The 22,902-nt window shown below is 42.6% G+C and overlaps 1 protein-coding gene across 1 annotated transcript in view; it reads left to right on the forward strand.

The window, feature by feature from the left end:
• The window catches only part of birc6 (baculoviral IAP repeat containing 6), a 161,193-nt gene extending 148,004 nt beyond the window's left edge, over positions 1-13,189 (forward strand). The window contains 2 exon segments of the mRNA XM_070434910.1: positions 11,235-11,371; positions 12,251-13,189. Of these exon segments, the coding sequence (XP_070291011.1) occupies positions 11,235-11,371; positions 12,251-12,430 (317 nt within the window). The 3' untranslated portion in view covers positions 12,431-13,189.
• Positions 13,190-22,902: the final 9,713 nt, after the last annotated feature.

Genomic DNA, 22,902 nt, shown 5'->3' on the forward strand with positions numbered 1-22,902 from the left:
GAGTCTTGGTGGTTCCAAACTTCTTCCATTTAAGAATGATGGAGGCCTCTGTGTTCTTGGGGACACATGTATTTTTAATACATTTGCAAACATGTCAGCATAGCTGTTTTCGCTTTGTCATTATGGGATATTGTGTGTAGATTGAGGAAAGAAATATAATCACTTTTAGAATAAGGTTGTAACCTAACAAAATGTGGGAAAAGCAAGGTCTGAATACTTTCTGAATGCACTGGAAACAACGAAAGCTGGTGAGTGCATTGCTGATGTTGTTTGCTTGAGAATTAAAGGCTGCTCTCTGTTGACATTTTTTGTTGATAATTGGCATGTAGCATTGTCATCGGCTTGTTCTATCTAAACGGTGTTATCCCATCCTCTCTCCTGTCTCACGTTTCATTTAGTGGTGGCGTGGGCACCTGCACAGTGTGCACCGTTCTGGCTTTTTTGCACTTAGGCCTAGGAGGTGTAGATTATTCAGGCCGAGGCTCAGAATCAGAAGAATAATCAGAGATGTCATGAATCATTTCTTCCCCGCCATCTGTCGTTTTCATTCCGATCTTGTAGTAACACTAACACAGCATGTGCTTCCATTCGTCTTGGTCTTCTTGCCATTGTAAATTACACACACTCTCACTATCTACTCTAAGTAGGYTAGAGTAGACTGATAAAACTGCTTGGATTTGGAGGACTGATATAGGGTACATAACATTTTGAGATTTCAATTTGAATATACCAATTCAATAGAATGGCCCATCCTGTTCTTCATTCACAATTGGTGATTAAATAATTAYGCATYGTTCGCTTCCCCTCGTTCATCTTCTCCCCCTTCATATTTTACTTCATTTATTTCATCTGTTCTATGTGTGAAATTAGTTTAGGTTCAGTTTCGAGGCAATTATCAGGCTATAAAACTGGCTATAATTCCAGTTCGGTTTGTCATATTGAGATTCTAACAACGGCAGTGTGTTATATAGACTTATTTAGGAAAAGTCAAGGACGGAGGGGGGCATGACTTTAAAAATGGCAGAGTAATATTTTGTATTTATTCATGAGCAGTCAAAATGACTGCTTTAACGGTTCTAGTGATAATGCCTGAGAAGCCGGTGTTCGTCTTGGAGCGTCAAACCGTGCTAATATATCCTCCAAACACCGGCTTCGAGAGCATTGACTTTTATGTAACGTGTTACCAACATGTTCAAATAATGATTGACCTTTTTTCATAAAACATTTTATTTTGATGAATTTATTAATAATATTTCCTCCTTCCACTGAATAGTCCCGATACAAATCTAGGGTTGCTACCCAAGCTGGCTGGCCGTTCACTCTGTCAGTTAGGTTGCCAGAGACGCGACCCAGTCGAAGTATTTTTGTTCCATATCTATGGACGCTACTCAGTCGTTCGTTCTAAATGTATCCCTTGCTTGCAAGCTAGGCAAGTACAGTTAAGTTAGTCATGTCAAACAGTGCTGGCAGAATAACAGCAAAATAGCTGCTGCTACTCTCTGTTTATCATATATGCGTAGTCACTTTAACTATACATTCATGTACATACTACCTCAATTGGGCCGACCAACCAGTGCTCCCGCACATTGGCTAACCGGGCTATCTGCATTGTGTCCCGCCACCCGCCAAACCCCTCTTTTACGCTACTGCTACTCTCTGTTCATCATATATGGATAGTCACTTTAACCATATCTACATGTACATACTACCTCAATCAGCCTGACTAACCGGTGYCTGTATATAGCCTCGCTACTGTATATAGCCTGTCTTTTTACTGTTGTTTTATTTATTTATTTTTACACCTTTTCTTGCACTATTGGTTAGAGCCTGTAAGTAAGCATTTCACTAAGGTCTACTACACCTGTTGTATTCAGCGCACGTGACAAACTTTGATTTGATTTGGCTTTCTTTAAGCTGTTTTCTAATGTGCTCTTTCGCCAGGACACTGTTCATTCAGAGGAGCTAGACAACTACACAGCTAACAATCACTTCAAACTGAAGCTGGAAAGACAGCAAACTAGCTGCATTTCATTTCGTTTTACCTGTTTTTCTTTTGACATGAATTTGTATTTATCCATAAAAATTGTGCTGATTCCTGATTTCGTCTGGCTGAGAAGAAATGTCTATCTTATCCTGACAAGTTCATCCTCAATGGGACAGTGGAGATCGAATTTCAGTATTGAAACAATGTTGTAAATGTCGGAGAGACATACAGCAAGGTTTATACAAATCTCTGCTGTTGAAAACCATATGTGACCCGTTTCAGGTAACTAGGCGTATGTCGCGCGTCACTACTTCACATGAGAACCATTTGAACATAAACTTTGTTTTTTAATCAWATTTTTTTTGTCAGAAATGCCTTCTGGAACATGTGAACTTTCATGTGCCTTAATCACAAACTTGAATACCATCTGTAAATATGGATAAAATTGTTAAATTACAAGCCTAGTTGGTTTAGCCACAGAAAAAGGGAGCAACTTTCCCGCTAGCCATGTCTGTCGGCACATATGCCGCTGACAGGCATGGCAGCTCTGCTTCTAGCTCCTTAGCAACTTTGCAGGATTTTGTCCTGGCCAATATACATAGACCTGGAATCATTGGTCACTTTAATAATGGAACACTATTCGCTTTAATAATGTTAAATACTGCTTTACTCATTTCATATGTATATACTGTATTCTATTCTACTGTATTTTAGTCAATGCCACTCCTAATATTTATATATTTCTTAATTCCATTTTTTTACTTTTTCGATTTGTGTGTATTGTTGTGATATGTTAGATTTTGCTGCGCTGTTGGAGCTAGAAACACAAGCATTTCGCTACACCCGCAATAACATCTGCTAAATATGTGACCAATCACATTTAATTCGATTTTTTTTATTTGATTTGATTGGCTGAGATAATGAGTGGGCTGGACTTGCTGAGGGATGATTTCGGATTGGTCTGCCATGTAGCTCGCTTCTGTCTATAACATGAGCTRGTCAGTATGTGTACGTAATCCTTTCTAACGTGGCTTTTTTGAAAGATATCAGCTAGTGGAACTGCATAAGTGCTGCTCTTCACTTTCTGGAGGACAGAGTTTTGAAATCAGTGGAATTAGAGTGTGATAACTAAGGAGATGTGGAAATTCAGGTGTTTGATTGCAAATATGCAGATGGAGTCTAAAAGAGAACACACAAGGTAGCTAGCTACATGTCTAAAAAGACTCCACTATACAAGTAACCATTTCAATAGAATGTTCATGATGTCACTGCGATAGACATAGCTGGTAAATTCGCTGACGAATTTACGAACGCTAACCACCCGTTGAATATGGCCAGTGTCAGTAAACGTTGGCAAAAAGCGTAATTAGATTGTTCCCAGCAACACAGTTAGTCATCAACGCTCTGAATAACATAAAAACAGCCTAACCAGTCCTGCTAGGGCGAGAAAAATGGTCAGTGAGAGCTGTTCTCTCATTTGTGTCTGGAAGTAGCTAGCAAGCTAGCAAACTTTAGCCAGTTAGCTTGGGTGCTTGACTGCCGTTTTTAGGTCAGAACGCTCGGATCAACCCTACTCCTCAGCCAGAGCGTCCAGTGTGTGTGCTCTGAACACTCCGTATTTACGAATGGACAATCTGAAAACGCTCTTGAGTTTACGAACGCACAGTGCGCACTCTGAGCACACTCTGGCTTTCCAGATAAGATTTATGAACACACCCGTAGTATAAACCAGATTTTAGTCTTGAAATATATATATTTTTTTGTACATGGCCTTGCGTGTGAATCCTTAAAGCGATGCTGAATGGGTGTAGACAGAGCTCTCCAGTAGGTACCAAAACAGGCCATTTTCTCAAAAGTGAGGTTACAAGTTTATCAATTTTCAAAGCAGAATTACTTTCCCATTGTTCCTCAACTGTAGTGTATGATATACCATTTTGTAGCGCTGAGTCTCTACTTTTATCCAATGTAAAAATCACAATTTCGAATTTTGCTACATAAAACTGAATTGAGCCAGTCGGTAACAAATGCTAGTTTTAAAGAAAGGGGATATAATGTCTAGATGCTTTTTTACAGTGATGATTAAGTTCATAAATTGCCTGGTTGGGCTGAAGAGACCGTGGATTGCGCAGTGAGATGGATCAGTAAATGGGCATTTCACTGTCATAGCCTTAGCCGGTGGTAACTTGTGGAATAGACACCGACTGGAATGCGGTTTTAACCAATCAGCATCCAGGATTAGACCCACTCATTGTATAAACTGAAATATTATAGAGGCTCGTCCGGGATCTATTTGGCCCCATGTGACCCCATCTCATAGATATAGAACCGTACCTGGAGAAGTCTTCCCCCGAAAAAGATGTAGATTCTCAACAGGATTACCTGGAGAAATGCATCAAACTAGGGGAAGACATTGGCATAGATTGCCTATTGCACAAACAGAAGAATCAGATGTACTGTGTAGTTCATCAAAGACAAATGGTCTCCAATCTGTTGAGGTAGAGGTACTGTTGAAGTACATTGTGTGTGTGTGTGTGAGTGAGTTCAAGACACACACCCAAACTGTCACGTCAGCTGCTCCCAGTAATATTCCATGCTATGTGGTAGAAGCGTGGCAGTGTCATTTTCGGGTCCCAGGGTGAAAATCGTCAGCTTTTGCATGGCAGCAGTCTCTGTAATAAAACCACAGGGATCTGACGTCAGAGCGGCTCAATGTGAAATGGGCCATTGGAGCAGGGAGCTGGAGAAAACGGCAGGTCTCTGCAATAATGCCTTACTGCCCTCCTGAAATTCAATTAAGCTCGTGAGACACTCCTACAATATCCTGCGCTGCCCTTTTCCCATCTGAGCCCATGGCAGAGACACAGAACAAAATACCTGCTGCAAACAGAATAGCTGCGGCACACACATACACACATACAGTAGTAATTGCCTCCGTTTTGATGATGCTGCGAGCTCAGCGCTGTCTCTTTCCGCTCATGTAAACRGTGAAAGCTGTGACACTGTAGACATATTTATTTTTGGTGCCGGGGTATTGTGTGTGAGAATCCAAAATTTCTATGCCCTATTTATAGTCTGAGATGGAGAATAAAAAGCAACCTTGAATAATGCAGCGGGAGATTGTCAGGTGGAATTAGGAACAGCAGGTTGGCCGTTGAAAAATAGATCCTATTTTGTATGTGAGAGAGCGAGCCGGGGGGGGGGGGGTCCCATGCGCGCAGCCTGCTCAAGTGTGAATAGGCCATTAGGGGAGGCTTTGCTGTGGCTGACATCTCAAACCCACCACTCCAAAGCGCTTTCCCTCAGGAGCTTAGCGAGACGGACACCACTGTCCTCTCTTCATAGGTCGGTCCACACAAGAATGGAGCTCATTATCAAAGGGCTTTCCCATAGAAATATAATTCTATATCTATGGGGTATTCACTGTTGTGACGATGGGGGAAGTTATGGGGTCCTTTATGAGACCAGCATGTTGTCTTGACCTCTGCCAGCCCTGACCGGGTCTACTGTATACAGTGTGGTAGAATCACAATCCAAGGACCTCCCAAAGCAGATGGAACTAAGCTACCTTACGTGTTCATTTATCATGTAAACAAGAGGAGGATGCATCAGTGGAGGGACCGCACACACAGTCCTGCTTGCACACTCTGTCAAGGAAAAAAGTWATTGTGTTCAGCACACTCCATTACAGTGCATTATTTCTGGGTTTTAGCGAGACACCTCTGCCCAGTGGGACCTATCGAGGCTGGGGCGTTAACTCCTCTCTGTGTGACCCGCTAACCCAGCACAGCTTGGTTCAGAATACCGCAGGCTGCTGTATAGTCTGGCTGGAGGTTAGATAGGGCTCCTGTGCTGGGTTTCGTGACAGAGAGAGAGAGAAAGCCAAGAGTGGAGGAGTGATGTGCCACAGCCGCCAGGATTTCCATGGCTATGCTGGCAAGGAAATTGATCATTCCCCTAACCTCACATCTCCCCTTCCTTCCCATGGCCCAATTCCGTGGCAGCGACTGCTTGCCTCTGCAGAGTGTCAGTCAAAAGTGACGATGGGGGCTTTAGAATGTCACTGTTTAGTCACCGGGATCTGAGTAGGACCTCGTCTTAGGCAACATGCGGCGAGGGATTCTGCAGGAGTGCTACTGTTGAGCGTCTCCTCGTCTCTGTCAAGAGAGGATGACGTGGTGTGCGGGCGACGATTTGAGAATGCTGACATTAACAGACACAAACACACCACTCGACGCTGGGGCAGTGGTGTTGAAGTCAGCGTGAATAAAGCTGGGCTGTTTTTCCTGTCCCAGAGGCCGACCGTCCAGAGGCCATGCCATCTGCCCGGTTGGGGAAGGAGGCCCTCGTTTCTCTCTCTTCCTGCCCCCTTTGCCCACACCATTCTCCCACCCCGGCCTCAGTCCCAGCTGTAGTCACACACTCCCTCCCCCACTGATGCCAAGGCACGTGACTGCAGCGCCAAACTGATTTACCCCTCCAGAGATTTCTGTTGTCCATCTCTACTCCGTTTGAACAGTGGCAGTATTTACGGTGTTGTAGCGTAGTAGACCTGAGCTGCCAGAGTCAGCAGAGGAGCAGACCAGGGGCTTAGCATGCAGCAGGCAGGCACGCTGTGTCAGAGGAGCAGACCAGGGGCTTAGCATGCAGCAGGCAGGCACGCTGTGTCAGAGGAGCAGACCAGGGGCTTAGCATGCAGCAGGCAGGCACGCTGTGTCAGAGGAGCCTCAGGATGAAAAAAATAATTAATTCTCACCTTTGACCCCTTCGTGTGTGGAGCAAGCAGAAAAACATGGAGACACACGTCTGCCCTCTGGCGTAATGAGTGGACGGCAGCATTACCTAAAAGGTCACTTAGTTCATCTGTAAATAGAGTACACAATCAGCAGACCATGCCAGTGTGTGCATGTATGCGCATTTGTCTGTTTGTATTGTGTGTATCTCACATGGATTGGTTGGTGTTTTTGTGTGTTCAGTATGTGTTCGGCGTACCGGTTACAGGTAATTTGTCAAGACACCCTACTCTGATGGGTACATGTGTTCCATGTTCAGTGACTCTTGGATATGGACACAACGCTTCCATCCATRTGACCAATGTGTGTACTGAAATGCCAAAAGTCACATGTGCAGTGCCCTTACAATACGAAACGCCCCTGGGGATTTAGTCCTTTTTGAATTTGTAAGCATTTCTAAATGGCTATGTTAAATGGAGGTCTACCACATAATGTCAGGCCTAGATCTGCCTCTGGGCTTTTGCTTGTAGTATGAGCCTTGTGCACACGTCACCACTGCAGCTCGATATCTGGAAATCTGGGGGAAGTTGCGTAACGCCAGGAGAAAGGTTATAGTTTTTATTTCTATTTGTTTTTCATTTTTTATTTTAAGTTAMATTTTGTTTCAGTTAGTTTTAAGACCTGATTTGCTAGTTATATTTAGTTATTGTGTTGCACAGAAAGCATGCGTGAGGCTAGGAGACATTTGTGTTGTATTGTTTTTTAGGATGTCACTTTTTGCAACCTGGGGGCAGTAATACATAAGGTGATGTTTCAGGTCATAGGTTAGGTTTAAATTATAAAGTCAATATCAATGTGACTTGAATTTTAATGGAATATCGCCGAGACTGGTGCAAAAAATATGGTGGAAGGAAACTCTCTCGCCCATGTTTACAACAATCCRATGCTTTTTAACTTTAGTAGTACATGTACCTAGAATCACGTTATCTACCTAGACAATCTTTTCCCTGTTAGCGAGTGGTGTCAGAAGCCCCCAACCCAATCAAAAACATGTATRCAGTGCCTGTCAAAAGTTTGGACCCCTACTCATTCAAGGGTTTTTCTTAATTTTTTACTATTTTCTACATTGTAGAATAATAGTGAAGACATCAAACTATGAAATAACATGTAGTACTAACCAAAAAAGAGTTAAACAAATCAAAATAKATTTTAGATTTTAGATTCTTCAAAGTAGCCACTTTTTGCCTGGATGACAGCTTTGCACACTCTTGGCATTCTCTCAACCAGCTTCATGAGGAATGCTTTTCAACAGACTTAAAAGAGTTCCCACACTTGTTGGCTGCTTTTCCTTCACTCTGCAGTCCAACTCATCCCAAACCATCTCAATTGGGTTGAGGTTGGGTGATTGTGGAGGCCAGGTCATCTGATGCAGCACTCCATCACTCTCCTTCTTGGTCAAATAACCCTTACACAGCCTGGGGGTGTGTTGGGTCATTGTCCTGTTGAAAAACAAATGATAGTCCCACTAAGCGCAAACCAGATGGGATGGCGTATCGCTGCAGAATGCTGTGGTAGCCATGCTGGTTAAGTGTGCCTTGAATTCTAAATAAATCACACAGTGTCACCAACAAAGCATCCCCACACTATCACACCTCCTCCATGCTTCACGGTGGGAACCACACATCCGTTCACCTACTCTGCTTCTCACAAAGACACAGCATTTGTAACCAAAAATCTCAAATTTGGACTCATCAGAACAAAGAACCGATTTCCACCGGTCTAATGTCCATTGCTCGTGTTTCTTGGCTCAAGCAAGTCTCTTCTTATTATTGGTGTCCTTTAGTAGTGGTTTCTTTGCAGCAATTTGACCATGAAAGCCTGATTTCATGCAGTCTCCTCTGAACAGTTGATGTTGAGATGTGTCTGTTACTTGAACTCTGAAGCATTTATTTGGGCTACAATCTGAGGTGCAGTTAACTCTAATGAACTTAACTCTGGGTCTTCCATTCCTGTGGCTGTCCTCATGAAAGCCAATTTCATCATATCGCTTAATTGGTTTTGCGACTGCACTTGAAGAAACTTTTAGAAACTTTTAGAACTGACTGACTTTCATGTCTTAAAGTAATGATGGACTGTCATTTCTCTTAGCTTTTTTGAGCTGTTCTTGCCATAATATGGACTTGGTATTTTACCAAATAGGGCTAACTTCTGTATACCACCACTACCTTGTCACAACACAACTGATTGGCTCAAACGCATTAAGAAGGAAAGAAATTCCACAAATTAACAAGGCACATCTGTTAATTGAAATGCATTCCAGGTGACTACCTTATGAAGCTGGTTGAGAGAATGCGCAAAGGGTGGCTACTTTGAAGAATCTGAAATATAAAATATATTTTGATTTAACACTTTTGGTTACTACATGATTCCATGTGTTATTTTATAGTTTGTCTTCACTATTATTCTACAATGTAGAACATAGTCAAAGTAAAGAAAAACCCTGGAATGAGTAGGTGTGTTATAACTTTTGACTGGTATTGTATATATAATTTATTTTTGGTTGGGGACTGCGGGGGTGCGTCCTTCGCCACTGCTGTTAGGCCTAGCTTGTGCATCCCTATCTATTTGAAACATCTGCATTTACCCACCAGATTCAGTAGCTTTAAAAACCCTTATTTCATGATGGTTTTTATTTTATTTTTGTTTGTTTTGATGACAAGGATAGTTTTAGTTTTTGTGACGGGTTTGTTAATTTTATTTCAGTTTACTAAATCGTTTTTTCATGATTAGCTTTCATTTTAGTTTACTATAATAACCTTGGCCGGGAGTAGGAGCACTTTGTTTGTAAACGGCTGCGAGGGAGGTGACCGTACCTACCGATCACTCTCCCACGTTTACCCACCATTGTGACCTTGAAGGATTCACGGCAATCATCTGGGGTGCATCGGAGAATAATTCGAAGTAAATCAAGYAGGAGAGGAGAGCGCAGCCCCAGCCCCATTCTCCAGATTGATCCTGGTAAATAATAAACCAGCGGCCATGACAACTAATCCCCCAACAATAGTTGTGAAACGGAAAGTGAAGAGCAGTAGCATCCCGATTTGTCTGCCACAGAGACTCATGCTGGGATGAGGGATGGAGGGGTCGGGGGGTTGGTATTGAGGAGTGGTGTGTGTAGATTGACATCACTGACACATCACTCATCGCAGCATGTGTTGGGTAAGGGGTGGCTGGATGGAGCACAGAGCAAGGCTTGCTGTGACATCAGAGAGACCTGGTGATAAACACTCCCAGACCCACAGTGTGGAGTGTGAGAGACTTGACTGAGAAAGCAGGTTGCCAGCCAACCCTGCTCCATTCAAATAGAGAGCTGCCTCTCAATAATTAAGACTATCTAGATCGCCACACAATTCAATACTAGGCTACATCTCATCTAATCTATCTAATCTTGGTCTCAGTGAAGAGCCAATTCTGCCCCTCTGTTTTTYTTCTGATTTGTTGGTTCATTTCTTTAGCGGGTGTAACAAATAGTCATGCTTTGTTTTGACAGGATTGATTTACCCATGTTTCTGGATCTGCTCGATCCTATAGTCATTTTATTGTGTTCCGTGCCTACCAGCAATCATCCTGCTATTTGATTTTACTCATTTAATCAGATTAATCTCTGGTAAACTCTAGCAATCAGAATAGGCTGAAGACAGAGGTTGGTTCTTGGTTGTTAGGCATCTCAAGCACACACACACACACACACACAGTGTATTGATATTGGAGATCTGATAGCCCCTGGGTTTTTCCATTGCTAATGCTTTTTGCTTATGTATAATTTGATGTTCCTACTTGTACCCAGCCTCTCAGGCTCTGTGCAGACCTGGAGAACTCAGTCAAGGGTAACGTTGCAGAGCACTCCTCCAAACTTTTTCAGTGGAGAGATGGTGCTTATATTTATTAAGTTAACGCTGCACTTCAGATCAGCCTGCCTGCCCAGATCCAACTCCCTTCCCAGTCAGTGAAATAAGACCAGTCCTCATGCTGCTCCCTGTTGCAGAGGGAAACTTTCAGAAGTTTCGGTGTGTTGCCTGTTCAGAAATATGCCCAACAAAGAAATGGTATTAGTTTCAGTGTCATTGCACTCACCCTTTGTCATTTACAGTGTGAACCATGGGGTATTTCAAGGGATTTTATTTCCAAAGCTGGCTGGCTCTCACTTCACCATTCCATAATCTGGGCCATTGGACAGCGGTTTAGTAATGTTACATTAGGATTATATTGAAGGCAGAACAAAGGGCAAATTTGATTGAATTATCTGTGCATTATACTCATTGTCCTCCAATGTTTCATGGAAGGAACATTTACATTTCCCAGCATATTTTATGCATTCCATAGCCTATAACTATAACATGCGTACAGGAAAAACTCCTGGCCCTACTAAATGGCTGTAAACCAGAAATGAGTTTCAATAATGTTACTGCTGGTAAATGTGCTGCATGTTTTTTCTGAGACTCATGGCTGTTCTAATCCACAGGTGATCCACAAACACTTCTACCTGAAGCGGGTAGAGGTCATGGCGCAGTGTGAGGAGTGGATCGCAGACATCCAGCAGTACAGCAGTGACAAGAGAGTGGGCCGCACCATGTCCCATCACGCTGCTGCATTGAAGGTAAACAAACGCACTCTTCAGCTACAGGAGAACCTTGCACCATATCAGAACGTTGTCCTTCACCACAGAAGGTAACACCTCATCCCCCTTTCACTTACGTTTACACACACAAGCACACACAGTTCTGGTTTGTGTTAATGAGGTCTGAATTGGTCCCTCAGGGCGACATCCCTGATGTTTATGCATGGTGGACAGGCTTGATTCATGCCACAGCTGGCTTCCCCCTCTGACCGTCGTGAGGCGGCCCGAGCAGATAAGGGGCCGGCGTCCTACTTCACTCAGCGCTCACTGGCAGCAAGGCTCCCTTCTTCCGGCTGTTAATAGCCACAATTAATACCCAGTGTAAATAATCTCCCAGACACCCTGATAAAGAGTAAAGGACCACAGCAAGCTGCTCACATTGCTGTGGCAGCACCCAGTGCTGTTTTTAAAGCAGGGCCACAGAGTTCTTTGTAGTCCCAATATCTTCAGGGCTTTTTTTCTCTTGCTCCAGCAAATAGGTTCAGATTCTGAAATGATGGGTTGATCTTTAGTGCACGTTCTTGATTCCTTTCTCCTGGTATTTTTTTAAGGTGATGTGTGAGAAGTGGTCCCTTTTTTCATGACTTAAGTGGTATCCAAGATACTCTGCTTTGGCAGTGAAAGGGCAACTGGAATAGATTAATGTGAGCTCCATGTGTATTTTAGACAACTTAAATGGTGGGTTTGAAGTTTGTATTGGTTTGGAAGAGCATTTAGTTCACAGGCTTTGTCATTATTGTTGGGAAGAGTATACATCTGTTTCCTCATCAGAGCCCATGTTTGTACTTGCCTCCTCACAGCATATAGTAGCTCTGAACTGAGCCCTATGTGATAACTCTGTCCTCTTTCCCCATCCAGAGGCACACGGCCCAGCTACGAGAGGAACTGCTGAAGCTGCCCTGCCCTGAGGGCCTGGAGCCTGACGGGGAGGAGTTCTCAGACAAGAGTGCCGCCCTCGTGGTCAAGGAGCTGCCCAATCAGGATGCGGAGAAGCCGAGTGGCAGCCAAGACGGCACCTGCAGTGAGGGCCCGCTATGAGTCCCGCCCCTCCTTGCTCCCCTCCACCCTAAGCCGCGGCCACTCCTCCTCACAACTATTACTATTGTTATTAAATAGACTTTGACGGCTTCGAAGCACAAGCCACCATTTTGTCAATATTTGTATGTAAGAATCTAATTATGTAAWGGCTGAATAAAGAGGACAAAAAAACTAGATGAGAATGAAACAGCTTACAAACCAACAAAAATAAGACAAAACTCCGAACTATGCTATGCCCTTAAGGAAACAGTCGACAAACAAATTACCTTTTTATTTTTACCTGTCAAACAGTGTAAACTCTTTGTGCTTTTTTTTTTTCAATTGTGAAATAACCACTGATTGGTATGTTATTAAATTTGTTTATGTATACATAATGACAGAGGAAATCACTGAATATATAAGGGAACTAGCCTACCATTTAGAGAATAATGTTTACTGAATGTTCATTTCAATTGTTTGGACTGTTAGTGCAAGGACAGTTGTAACCAGGAATATATTGGTCGTTCTTTAAGTATACTATTTAAAAGAAAACATACACTTTCCTGAATTTGAGAAATCTTCTGGTTGCCCATTGACATCGCTTTTTTGATTTCTACAGGATCCTGTAAACTTCAATAAAGGCTGAAATATACATTCTTAATTGCAATGATTACTTGTTACCCTTTTTACAGGCTGTTCAAAAACGCTATGAGCAAGTTTTTTTTGCCTCTAATTCTCAATGCAAGTTTAATAAATGCAACCTGTTTTACTTTTCCCGGATATATACATTGATCTGATTTTGTAGATAAGAGTCTGAGTATGTAAGATGTTTGGGATATGTACCGGTATGTGAAGGCTTCTGAATGTGTGACTTTGTGCGTTTTCAACAATCCCACTAAGATACAAAACTGCTATGTGCCTTTTATCAACATTGACATCATACCGAATACTTTGAAAAAGCTAATTCACTGATTATTTGACATTTCTACACATTGATCGTTCCGCTCTGTCTGAAAAAGGTTGATTCCGGTGAAAGAAAATATTTTACTCACTCCCGGTTCAGTCACATACTCCTTTTGGTAGGACATTAAATGGAGCTTGAAAATGTGGATTGATTGTGCAAATGCTTCTTTCTGCGTTGTTGAACACAACTTGGACTTGAACCTCTTAAGGAAAACATGGTACCAATCCACATGGGAGCATAAGCTGCTACTGTAAAGTGACTTGGAAGGCCAAGTGCTTATTTTCAGTGCAGGGAAATGGGCCATCTATATGGGTGAAATATTAAACTGAAGTATTTAGATTTTTTTTTTTTGTCTTTGCTGGTGCAGTTTGTCGCCATCCGCAGCTAACTGTCAGTCCTCTGTTCTCCTATCCTCCTTACCATAAGAGAAGCTTATATCGGCTTGTGCATTTCACTGTCGTGGAACGAAATTACCAAAGTCAACATCCAGCTTGATTCAGTGTGAATTGGCTGGCTGTATGTTGCCTTAGGTGTCTTCTAAGCAAATATACACAGAGTGGACATAACATTAAGAACAATGTCCTAGTATGTAGTTGCTCCTCCCCCTTTGTCCTCAGAACAGCCTCAATTAATTGGGGCATGGACTCTACAATGTGTCGAAAGCATTCCACAGGGATGCTGGCCCATGACTCCAATGCTTCCCACAGTTGTGTGAAGTTGGCTGGTTGTCCTGAGGGTAGTGGACCATTCTTGATACTCACAGGAAATGTGAAAAGCTCAGCAGCGTTGCAGTTCTTGAGACACACCGGTGCGCCTGGCACCTACTACTGTACTCAAAGGCACTTAAATATTTTGTCTTGCCCATTCACCCTCTGAATGGCACACATACACAATGTCTTAATTGTCTCCAGGCTTAAAAATCCTTCTTTATTAAACGGTCTCATCCACTTCATCTACAATGATTGTAGTAGATTTAACAAGTGACATCAAAAAGGGATCACCTGGTAAGTGTCATGGAAAGAGGTGTTCGTAATGTTTTAGAAACTTGGTGAGTATATATCAGTGTATCTTCACAGTTCTATATGAAGACTAAGCAACATTGAGCCTCTTAAACCTTTTCCTGTTATCCCTTTCCCAAAAAGTTCTGCCTTTGGGAATGCCTTTTGTTGCTCTTGTACAGCAAGCTTGGATAAACAGGGATTATGGTGTAGAATAAAGGAGAACAGCACAGTGGATGCACTTCTGTGATTTATCCCTACCACTATACATTATTCATCTTATGCTTTAAAACTCAGTGAAATAGGAGAAATAGCTACTGGAAAATGCATGGAGTGTAAAGCTCTGCATGGAGAATCAGCAATGGAATGCAATAAGCCTCCGGGCTACACAGAGTACACGCAGCAGTGTTTGAATCAATTGTTGGGAATCTGAACCCAAATCACACCAATACTAGACAGGTGAACAGAGTTTGATGCGGTTCGTTTTTCAATCAGATTTTTGATCACATGAACCCTGTATTGCAATATATTACCCTTTCACCAATGTTTTGATTGTATACTGAACAAAAATATAAATGCAACAATTACAACAATTTTACTGAGCTACAGTTCATGTAAGGAAATCTGGAAATTGAGGCCTTAATACATCCTAATTGGTGCATTGGGAATGTATTCAGACCTCTTGACTTTTTCCACATTTTGTTACGTTACAGCCTTATGCTAAAATTGATTACATTGTTTTTTTACCTCATCAATCTACACACAATACCCCACAATGACAAAGAAAATCAGGTTGAAATACACATTTACATAAGTATTCAAACCCTTTACTCAGTACTTTGTTGAAGCACCTTTGGCAGCGATTACAGCCTTGAGTCTTGGGTATGACGCTACAAGCTTGGCACACCTGTATTTGGGGAGTCAGGTTGGATGGGGAGTGTCGCTGCACAGCTATTTTCAGGTCTCTCAAGAGATGTTAGATTGGGTTCAAGCCCAGGTTCTGGCTGGACCACTCAAAGACATTCAGAGACTTGTCCCGAAGCCACTCCTGTGTTGTCTTAGCTGTGTGCTTAGGGTCGTTTTCCTGTTGGAAGGTGAAGATTCACCCCCGTCTGAGGTCCTGAGTGCTCTGGAGCAGGTTTTCATCAAGGATCTCTCTGTACTTTGCTCCGTTCATCTTTGCCTTGATCCTGACTAGTCTCCCAGTCCCTTCTGCTGAAAAACATCCCCACAGCATGATGCTGCCACCATGTTTCACCGTAGTGATGGTGCCAGGTTTCCTCCAGACGTGACTCTTGGCATTCATGCCAAAGAGTTCAATCTTGGTTTCATCAGACCAGAGAATATTGGCAAACTCCAAGCTGTCTATCATGTGCCTTTTACTGAGGAATGGCTTCCATCTGACCATCATAAAGGCCTGATTGGTGGAGTGCTGCAGAAATGGTTGTCCTTCTGGAAGGTTCTCCCATCTCCACAGAGGAACTCTGGAGCTCTGTCAGAGTGACCATCAGGTTCTTGGTCACCTTCCTGACCAAGGTCCTTCTCCCCCAACTGCTCTGTTTGGCCGGGCGGCCAGCTCTAAGAGTCTTGGTGGTTCCAAACTTCTTCCATTTAAGAATGATGGAGACCACTGTGTTCTTGGGGACTTTCTATGCTGCAAAATTCTTTGGAACCCTTTCCCAGATCTTTTCCTCGACACAATCCTGTCTCGGAGCTCTACGGACAATTCCTTCGACATAATGACTTGTTTTTTTCTCTGACATGCACTGTCAACTGTAGGACCTTATATAGACAGGTGTGTGCCTTTCCAAATAATGTCCAATCAATTTAATTTACCACAGGTGAACTCCAAGTTGTAGAAACATCTCAAGGATGATCAATGGAAACAGGATGCACCTGAGCTCAATTTCGAGTCTCATTGCAAAGGTTCTGAATACTTATGTAAATAAGGTATTYYTGTTTTKAATTTTTTTATAATTTGTTCAAATGTCTAAAAACATGTTTTCGCTTTGTCATCAAGGGGTATTGTGTGTAGATTGATGAACATTTTTTATTTAATACATTTTAGAATAAGTATGTAAAGGAACAAAATGTGGAAAAAGTCAGGTCTGAATACTTTCCTAATGCACTGTATATTCAGAGCCATATCCCTGTAATGCTTAGAGAAGATCTAATGTCAAGCGTGATTGGAGTGCTGTGGTTGCAGGTTCACCTGCCTCATCTAAAGCCTATTATTTTGGGGTGTTGCTGTAGGCCACCAAGTGCTAACAGTCAGTATCTAGAAAATATGTGTGAAATGCTTGATAATATATGTGATGTAAACAGACGTCTACTTTCTTGGGGACCTAAATATCGACTGGTTTTAATCAAGCTGTCCGCTCAAGAGGAAGCTTCTCACTGTAACCAGTGCCTGTAATCTGGTTCAGGCTTATTAATCTATTTTCCAGGGTGTTTACAAATACTACAGGAACAAGATCATCCACATGTATTAATCAMATTTYTACTAATACTGTAGAACTTTGTTCTAAAGCTGTATCTGTACCCATTGGATGCAGTGATCACAACATAATGGCTATATCCAGGAAAGACAAAGTTACAAGAGCTGTGCCTAAATAGTGTATAAGAGATCATATAAAATATTTTGCTGTGATTCTTATGTGGATATTTGTTGGTCTGATGTGATTAATAAGGAGCATCCGACACTGCACATGATGAATTTAGGAAATTGCTTCTTCCAATTATTGACAAATATTCACCTGTTAAGAAACTGACTGCTAGAACTGTTAAGGCTCCATGGATTGATAAGGAATTTAAAAACTGGATGTTTGAAAGAGAGTGAGTAGCTAATAAGTCTGGCTGCACATCTGACTTATGTGACTAAACACAACAAAATTAAAACTGTATTATGAAGCAACGATATAAAGAATGGAGTACTTTATATTAAATAATGAGCAGAAATACAAATTCAACTCCATCTTTCAATGAATCAGATGGCTTATTCATGCATTAAAAAACAAATCATTAAAGAAAAGCATAAGTTAGAATTTTGTAAAGTTAGTGTGGGAGAGGTAGAAACATTGTTATCGATCAATAATGACAAACCTGGCATTGCAACTTAGATGGAAAGCTACTGAAGATGGTAGCTGACTCTATGGTCTCTCCTATCTGTCATATCTTCAATCTGAGTCTAGAGGAAGGTGTTTGTCCTCAGGCCTGGAGGGAAGCCAAAGTCAATCCGCTACCCAAGAGTGGTATCAGCTTGTTGCCAACTCTTAGCAACCTGTTGTAAAAAATAGTTTGACCAAATACAATGCTATTTCTCTGTAAACAAATTGACAGACTTCAGCATGCTTACAGAGACATGTACTGCACTGACATAAATGACTGATGATTGGTTGAAAGAAATTGATAAAACACTACATCACCAAAAGTATGTGGACACCTGCTCGTCAAACATCTCATTCCAAAATCATGGGCATTAATATGGTGTTGGCCACCCCTTTGCTGCTAAAAACAACCTCCACTCTTCTGGGAAGGCTTTCCACTAGATGTTGGAATATTGTTTCAGGGACTTGCTTCCAATTAGCCACAAGAGCATTAGTGAAGTCGGGCACTGATGTTGGCCGATTAGGCCTGGCTCGCAGTCGCCAGTCAAGTTCTTCCACACTGATTTCGATTAACCATTTCTGTATGGACCTCGCTTTGTGCATGGGGGCATTGTCATGCTAAAAAAAGAAAGGGCCTTCCCCAAACTGTTGCCACAAAATTGGAAGTACCGAATAATCTAGAATGTCATTGTATGCAGTATCATTAAGATTTSTATTCACTGGAAGTAAGGGGCCTAGCCCGAACCATGAAAAACAGCCCCATACCATTATTTCTCCTCCACCAAACTTTACAGGTGCATTCGGGCAGGTAGCGTTCTCCTGGCATCCATCAAACCCAGATTAGTCCATCCAGATGGTTAAGCGTAATTCATCACTCCAGAGAACGCTTTTCCACTGCGCTATAATCCAGTGGCTGCGAGCTTTACAACACTCCAGCCCACGCTTGGCATTGAACATTGGTGATCTTAGGCTTATGTGCGGCTGCTCGGCCATAGAAACCCTTTTCATGAAGCTCCTGATGATGTTGCTTCCAGAGGCAGTTTGGAACTCGGTAGTGAGTGTTGCAACCGAGGACAGACAGATTTTTATGCGCCATGCGTATCGCACTCGGAGGTCCCGTTCTGTGAGCTTGTGTGGCCTACCACTTCGTGGCTGAGCCGTTGTTGCTCCTAGACGTTTCCACTTCACAATAACAGCACTGACAGTTGACCGGGGCAGCTCTAGCAGGGCATCCTATGACGGTGCCACGTTGAAAGTCACTGAGCTCTTCTGTTGTAAGGCCATTCTACTGTCAATGTTTGTCTATGGAGATTGCATGGCTGTGTGCTCGATTTTATACACCTCTCAGCAACGGGTGTGGCTGAAATAGCCGAATCCACTAATTGGAAGGGTTGTCCACATACATAGTGTAAGAAGATTGTGGGAGCTGTGCTGTTAGATTTCAGTGMAGCCTTTGATTACCTGTTGTTGAGAAAACGTATGTTTTATGGATGTTCAACCTTATTGTGGATTCATAGCTATCTATCTAATATAACTCAGAGGGTTTTCTTTCATAGAAGCCTCTGTAAAGTCAAACATGTAGGGTGTGGTATACCGCAGGCCCTCTTCCCTTGTCTATTTTTAATTTGTTTTATTCTTTTGTCCTCTTCGGAGGACACACATCTTTTTTCTTAGCTTTTCTGCTACATATACATTTTACATATATATTTTCTATTTTCACCAATGACCTGTAACTGGCATTAAATAAAGCCTGTGTGTCCTTGTATGCTGACAATTCAACCATATACGTGTCAGCAACCACAGCAAATGTAGTCACTGCAACCCTTAACAAGGAGTTGCAGTCAGTTTTGGAATGGGTGGCCAGTAATAAACTGGTTCTGAACCTCTCTAAAACTAAGAGCATTGTATTTGGTACAAATCATTCCCTAAGCTCTAGACCTCAGCTGAATCAGGTAATGAATGGTGTGGCTTTTGAACAAATTGAGGAGACTAAATTACTTGGTATTACCTTAGATTGCAAACTGTCATGGTCAAAACATATAGATTCAATGGTTGTAAAGATGGGTAGAAGTCTGTGCATAATAAAGGGATGCTATGCTTTTTTGACACCACACACCAGAAAGCAAGTCCTGCAGGCTCTAGTTTGTCTTATTTTGATTATTGTTTAGTCATGTAGTCAAGTGCAGCAGCTGGTCCAGAACAGAGCGGCACATCTTGCTCTTCATTGTAATCAGAGTGCTAATATAAATACTATACCTTTGCCTTTGATTAATTGAAAAGGAAACTCTCTCTCCTTTTCAAACAAGCATTGCAGAGCTGGTTACAATGTCAATTTCATCCCCCAGAAAAGATAGAACAAATATAACAGATATTATGGTTGAACTGAAATGTGCTGGTTGATAAAAGACCTGTATTTATGGAAAATATGTTTGAACATTTTATTTTGTTTTTAAATTATATTGTAAATAGGAATGGTACAGTTATGTCTTTCATGAAGCTATCGGAATTGTATGGGAAGGTCTGCTCAATCCAAGATTACAACCAACTGATTCCAGCATTACCCCAAAAATGGAGGAGGCAGGTGGCAGCGGGAGKAGGTAGGGAACTGGTCTGTCTGCCCAATATAAAGGATCGAAACTGTCAGAGGAACAAAAAATATGATAAATAGGAAAGTATAACAGTTTCATTTGAAGACCAAGATGTTGACAGCTGTGCAATACAGATTGTAAAATAGCTAGGAAGAGATTTTTGATGTACCGATTCCATGGCACAGGGTTTATGAGTTGATATATAAAATTATGCAAGATTCAAGACTTTGTGGTTTTCAGCTAAAATGATTGTACAGCATTCTTGCCACCAAATAAATGTAGAATATTTGGGGCATACAATCATTGCAGCTCTGCAGATTTTGTTGTAAGGATACAGAATCAATAGACCATTTGTTCTGGTATTGCCCTCAGGTTCAGGAATGTCTGAAAAAACACAACATTAATCTAAAATTTAACCTTAGAAATAACATTGTTGAGAGATTGCTAATATACTAATATATACTAATACTCTCACTGAAAGTATTTATTTTCAACTCACAATATGTGGATTCTATTCGATTAGATAGATTCAAATTGTATGTTAAACATCACAGTATAGTTGAAAGATATAGAGTATGATGCGTAGAAATCCGAAGAGGGTGGCCAGCATTGATAGGTGGGATGGGCTGTGGGAACTGAGGGTTGGGATATGGAACTGGAGACGAGTGGGAGTGGAGTTGTTGGGCGGGGGACAGAATGACAGTCAAATATAAAAATACAAAAAATAAATTCTAAATAAAACAACAACAAAAAAGCCTGTTTGATTGATACTGAGGGGAAACGCAGTTACATCCAATGCCTGTTTGCCTGAGGCTGATGCTGCGCAGGTGCTTGTACACGAGTACACATGCATACACACACAATCGCATTCAAACATACACGTGTGCACACACACATACACACATGTAAATAGTGCAACACATGCACTTAAACGCATTCAGTCGGCCCTGCTGTTTAGATTTCTATTGTCATTGATGTCTTTTTTTTGCATTGTTTACTGTTTCCAATTTTTTTTCTCTTTTGTTCATTTTGGTTGAGGGACAGCTCTCTGGGAAGTGTGGGGGGGGATCTTGGATGGTTGAGGGGCAGCTCTCTGGGAACTGTGGGGGGATCTTGGATGCGTTGAGGGGCAGCTCTCTGGGAACTGTGGGGGGATACGGATGGTTGAGGGGCAGCTCTCTGGGAACTATGGGGGGGATCTTGGATGGTTGAGGGGCAGCTCTCTGGGAACTGTGGGGGGATCTTGGATGGTTGAGGGCAGCTCTCTGGGAACTGTGGGGGGAGTCTTGGATGGTTGAGGGCAGCTCTCTGGGAACTGTGGGGGGGATCTTGGATGGTTGAGGGGCAGCTCTCTGGGAACTTGGGGGGGATCTTGGATGGTTGAGGGGCAGCTCTCTGGAACTATGGGGGGGATCTTGGATGGTTGAGGGGCAGCTCTCTGGGAACTATGGGGGGATCTTGGATGGTTGAGGGGCAGCTCTCTGGGAACTATGGGGGATCTTGGATGGTTGAGGGGCAGCTCTCTGGGAACTGTGGGGGGGGATCTTGGATGGTTGGTGGCCTGGCGGTTGGGAGCTTGGGCCGGTGGCCGATAGGTCGCTGGTTCGGGTCCCCGATTTGACTTGATGAGAAAATGAAAATGCTTGAAAATGACCAGTGGGCGGGCGAATGGCGCCTTATAAGGACGAGAGGGGCTCGCCTCATTTGCCAGATGTGTGATTGGTTCTTCGAGGCCGTCAGTGATCCGCTAAGCGAATCCCGATGTGAGACTCATATTATAATAGAATCGGGGTTATGCAAGTAAGGAGAGAGCAGCCTCACAGCTTTTTTAGGTGGGGGTGGTGTGGGTTGGTTATCAGTTAGCTAGCAAGGTTGATGGCCAAGGTTATCTGCCAGTGTGCACAGACTTGCTTTCAACAAAAGGTATTCTGTTCTGAAAGAGCCCAGCTCAGTCCTTTCCTGCAGGACTGACTGAGGTAATGTTTCATGGACTCTCCAAGAGCAGAAGGCCAATCCGCAATAGGCTTCCAAACAGACATAATTCAGACTGCAACAATGAAAGTCAACATCTCCCTATAATCATCTCCCCAAGCACGAACACACCCTCCTTTGTATACTTTTATAGAGCAGTAAAAAACAAACATAGTGGTGTCTGGGGATTTTTTTTAATGATTTCTCCTCACACACTCCTTTGGTAATCAATGTGAGAACGGTGTGTGTGTGTGTGTGTGTGTTGGAGCAATGGTTTGGCAGCCCAAACTTCAAACAGCATCTGCGCACTGCAGGTGTCACTGCTTGTCTTTAACAGAAAATATTTCGTTTTTTTTAAACATAGTCTTGAAAAATAGCTTTCATCAGTTGAATAGTAGCGTTTCCTTGACAGGTCTGTAAATTGGAAGCAGGTCTCTGGAAAGGTAAATCTGACTGTAAAAGCATCTATTCACCGTGGTCTCTCTTCCGTACTTCAAACCCACTCCAACGAGCCCTTTGAAGGGCCTTCACTTTGCCTGTGAACAATTCCATAATGTGCCCAAACACTCGTCTCTTAAATGTCATGCACGAAGAGGAGGAAGGGGAGGATGGGGAAGGGGGGGGGGGCAAGTGCTGGAGAAAACAAACCTTAGACTAGATCCTCCCGTGCACTGAGAAAAACAGCCGAGAGCTCTATCAATGCGCCATGCTGCTGCTGGGGCTCTGAATCATTTAGATGTTGTTTTTGGCTCATGTCAAACAGTGGGCTTACTCACTGACTCTRTCTCCAGGAGCAGTGTACGGTACAAGACGCTCACTGTAGTAAACCACTGACAGCGGAGAAAAGGTCAGCCAGGATAATTTT

This window comes from Salvelinus sp. IW2-2015, linkage group LG25, assembly GCF_002910315.2.
Source record: "Salvelinus sp. IW2-2015 linkage group LG25, ASM291031v2, whole genome shotgun sequence".
NCBI lineage: Eukaryota > Metazoa > Chordata > Actinopteri > Salmoniformes > Salmonidae > Salvelinus > Salvelinus sp. IW2-2015.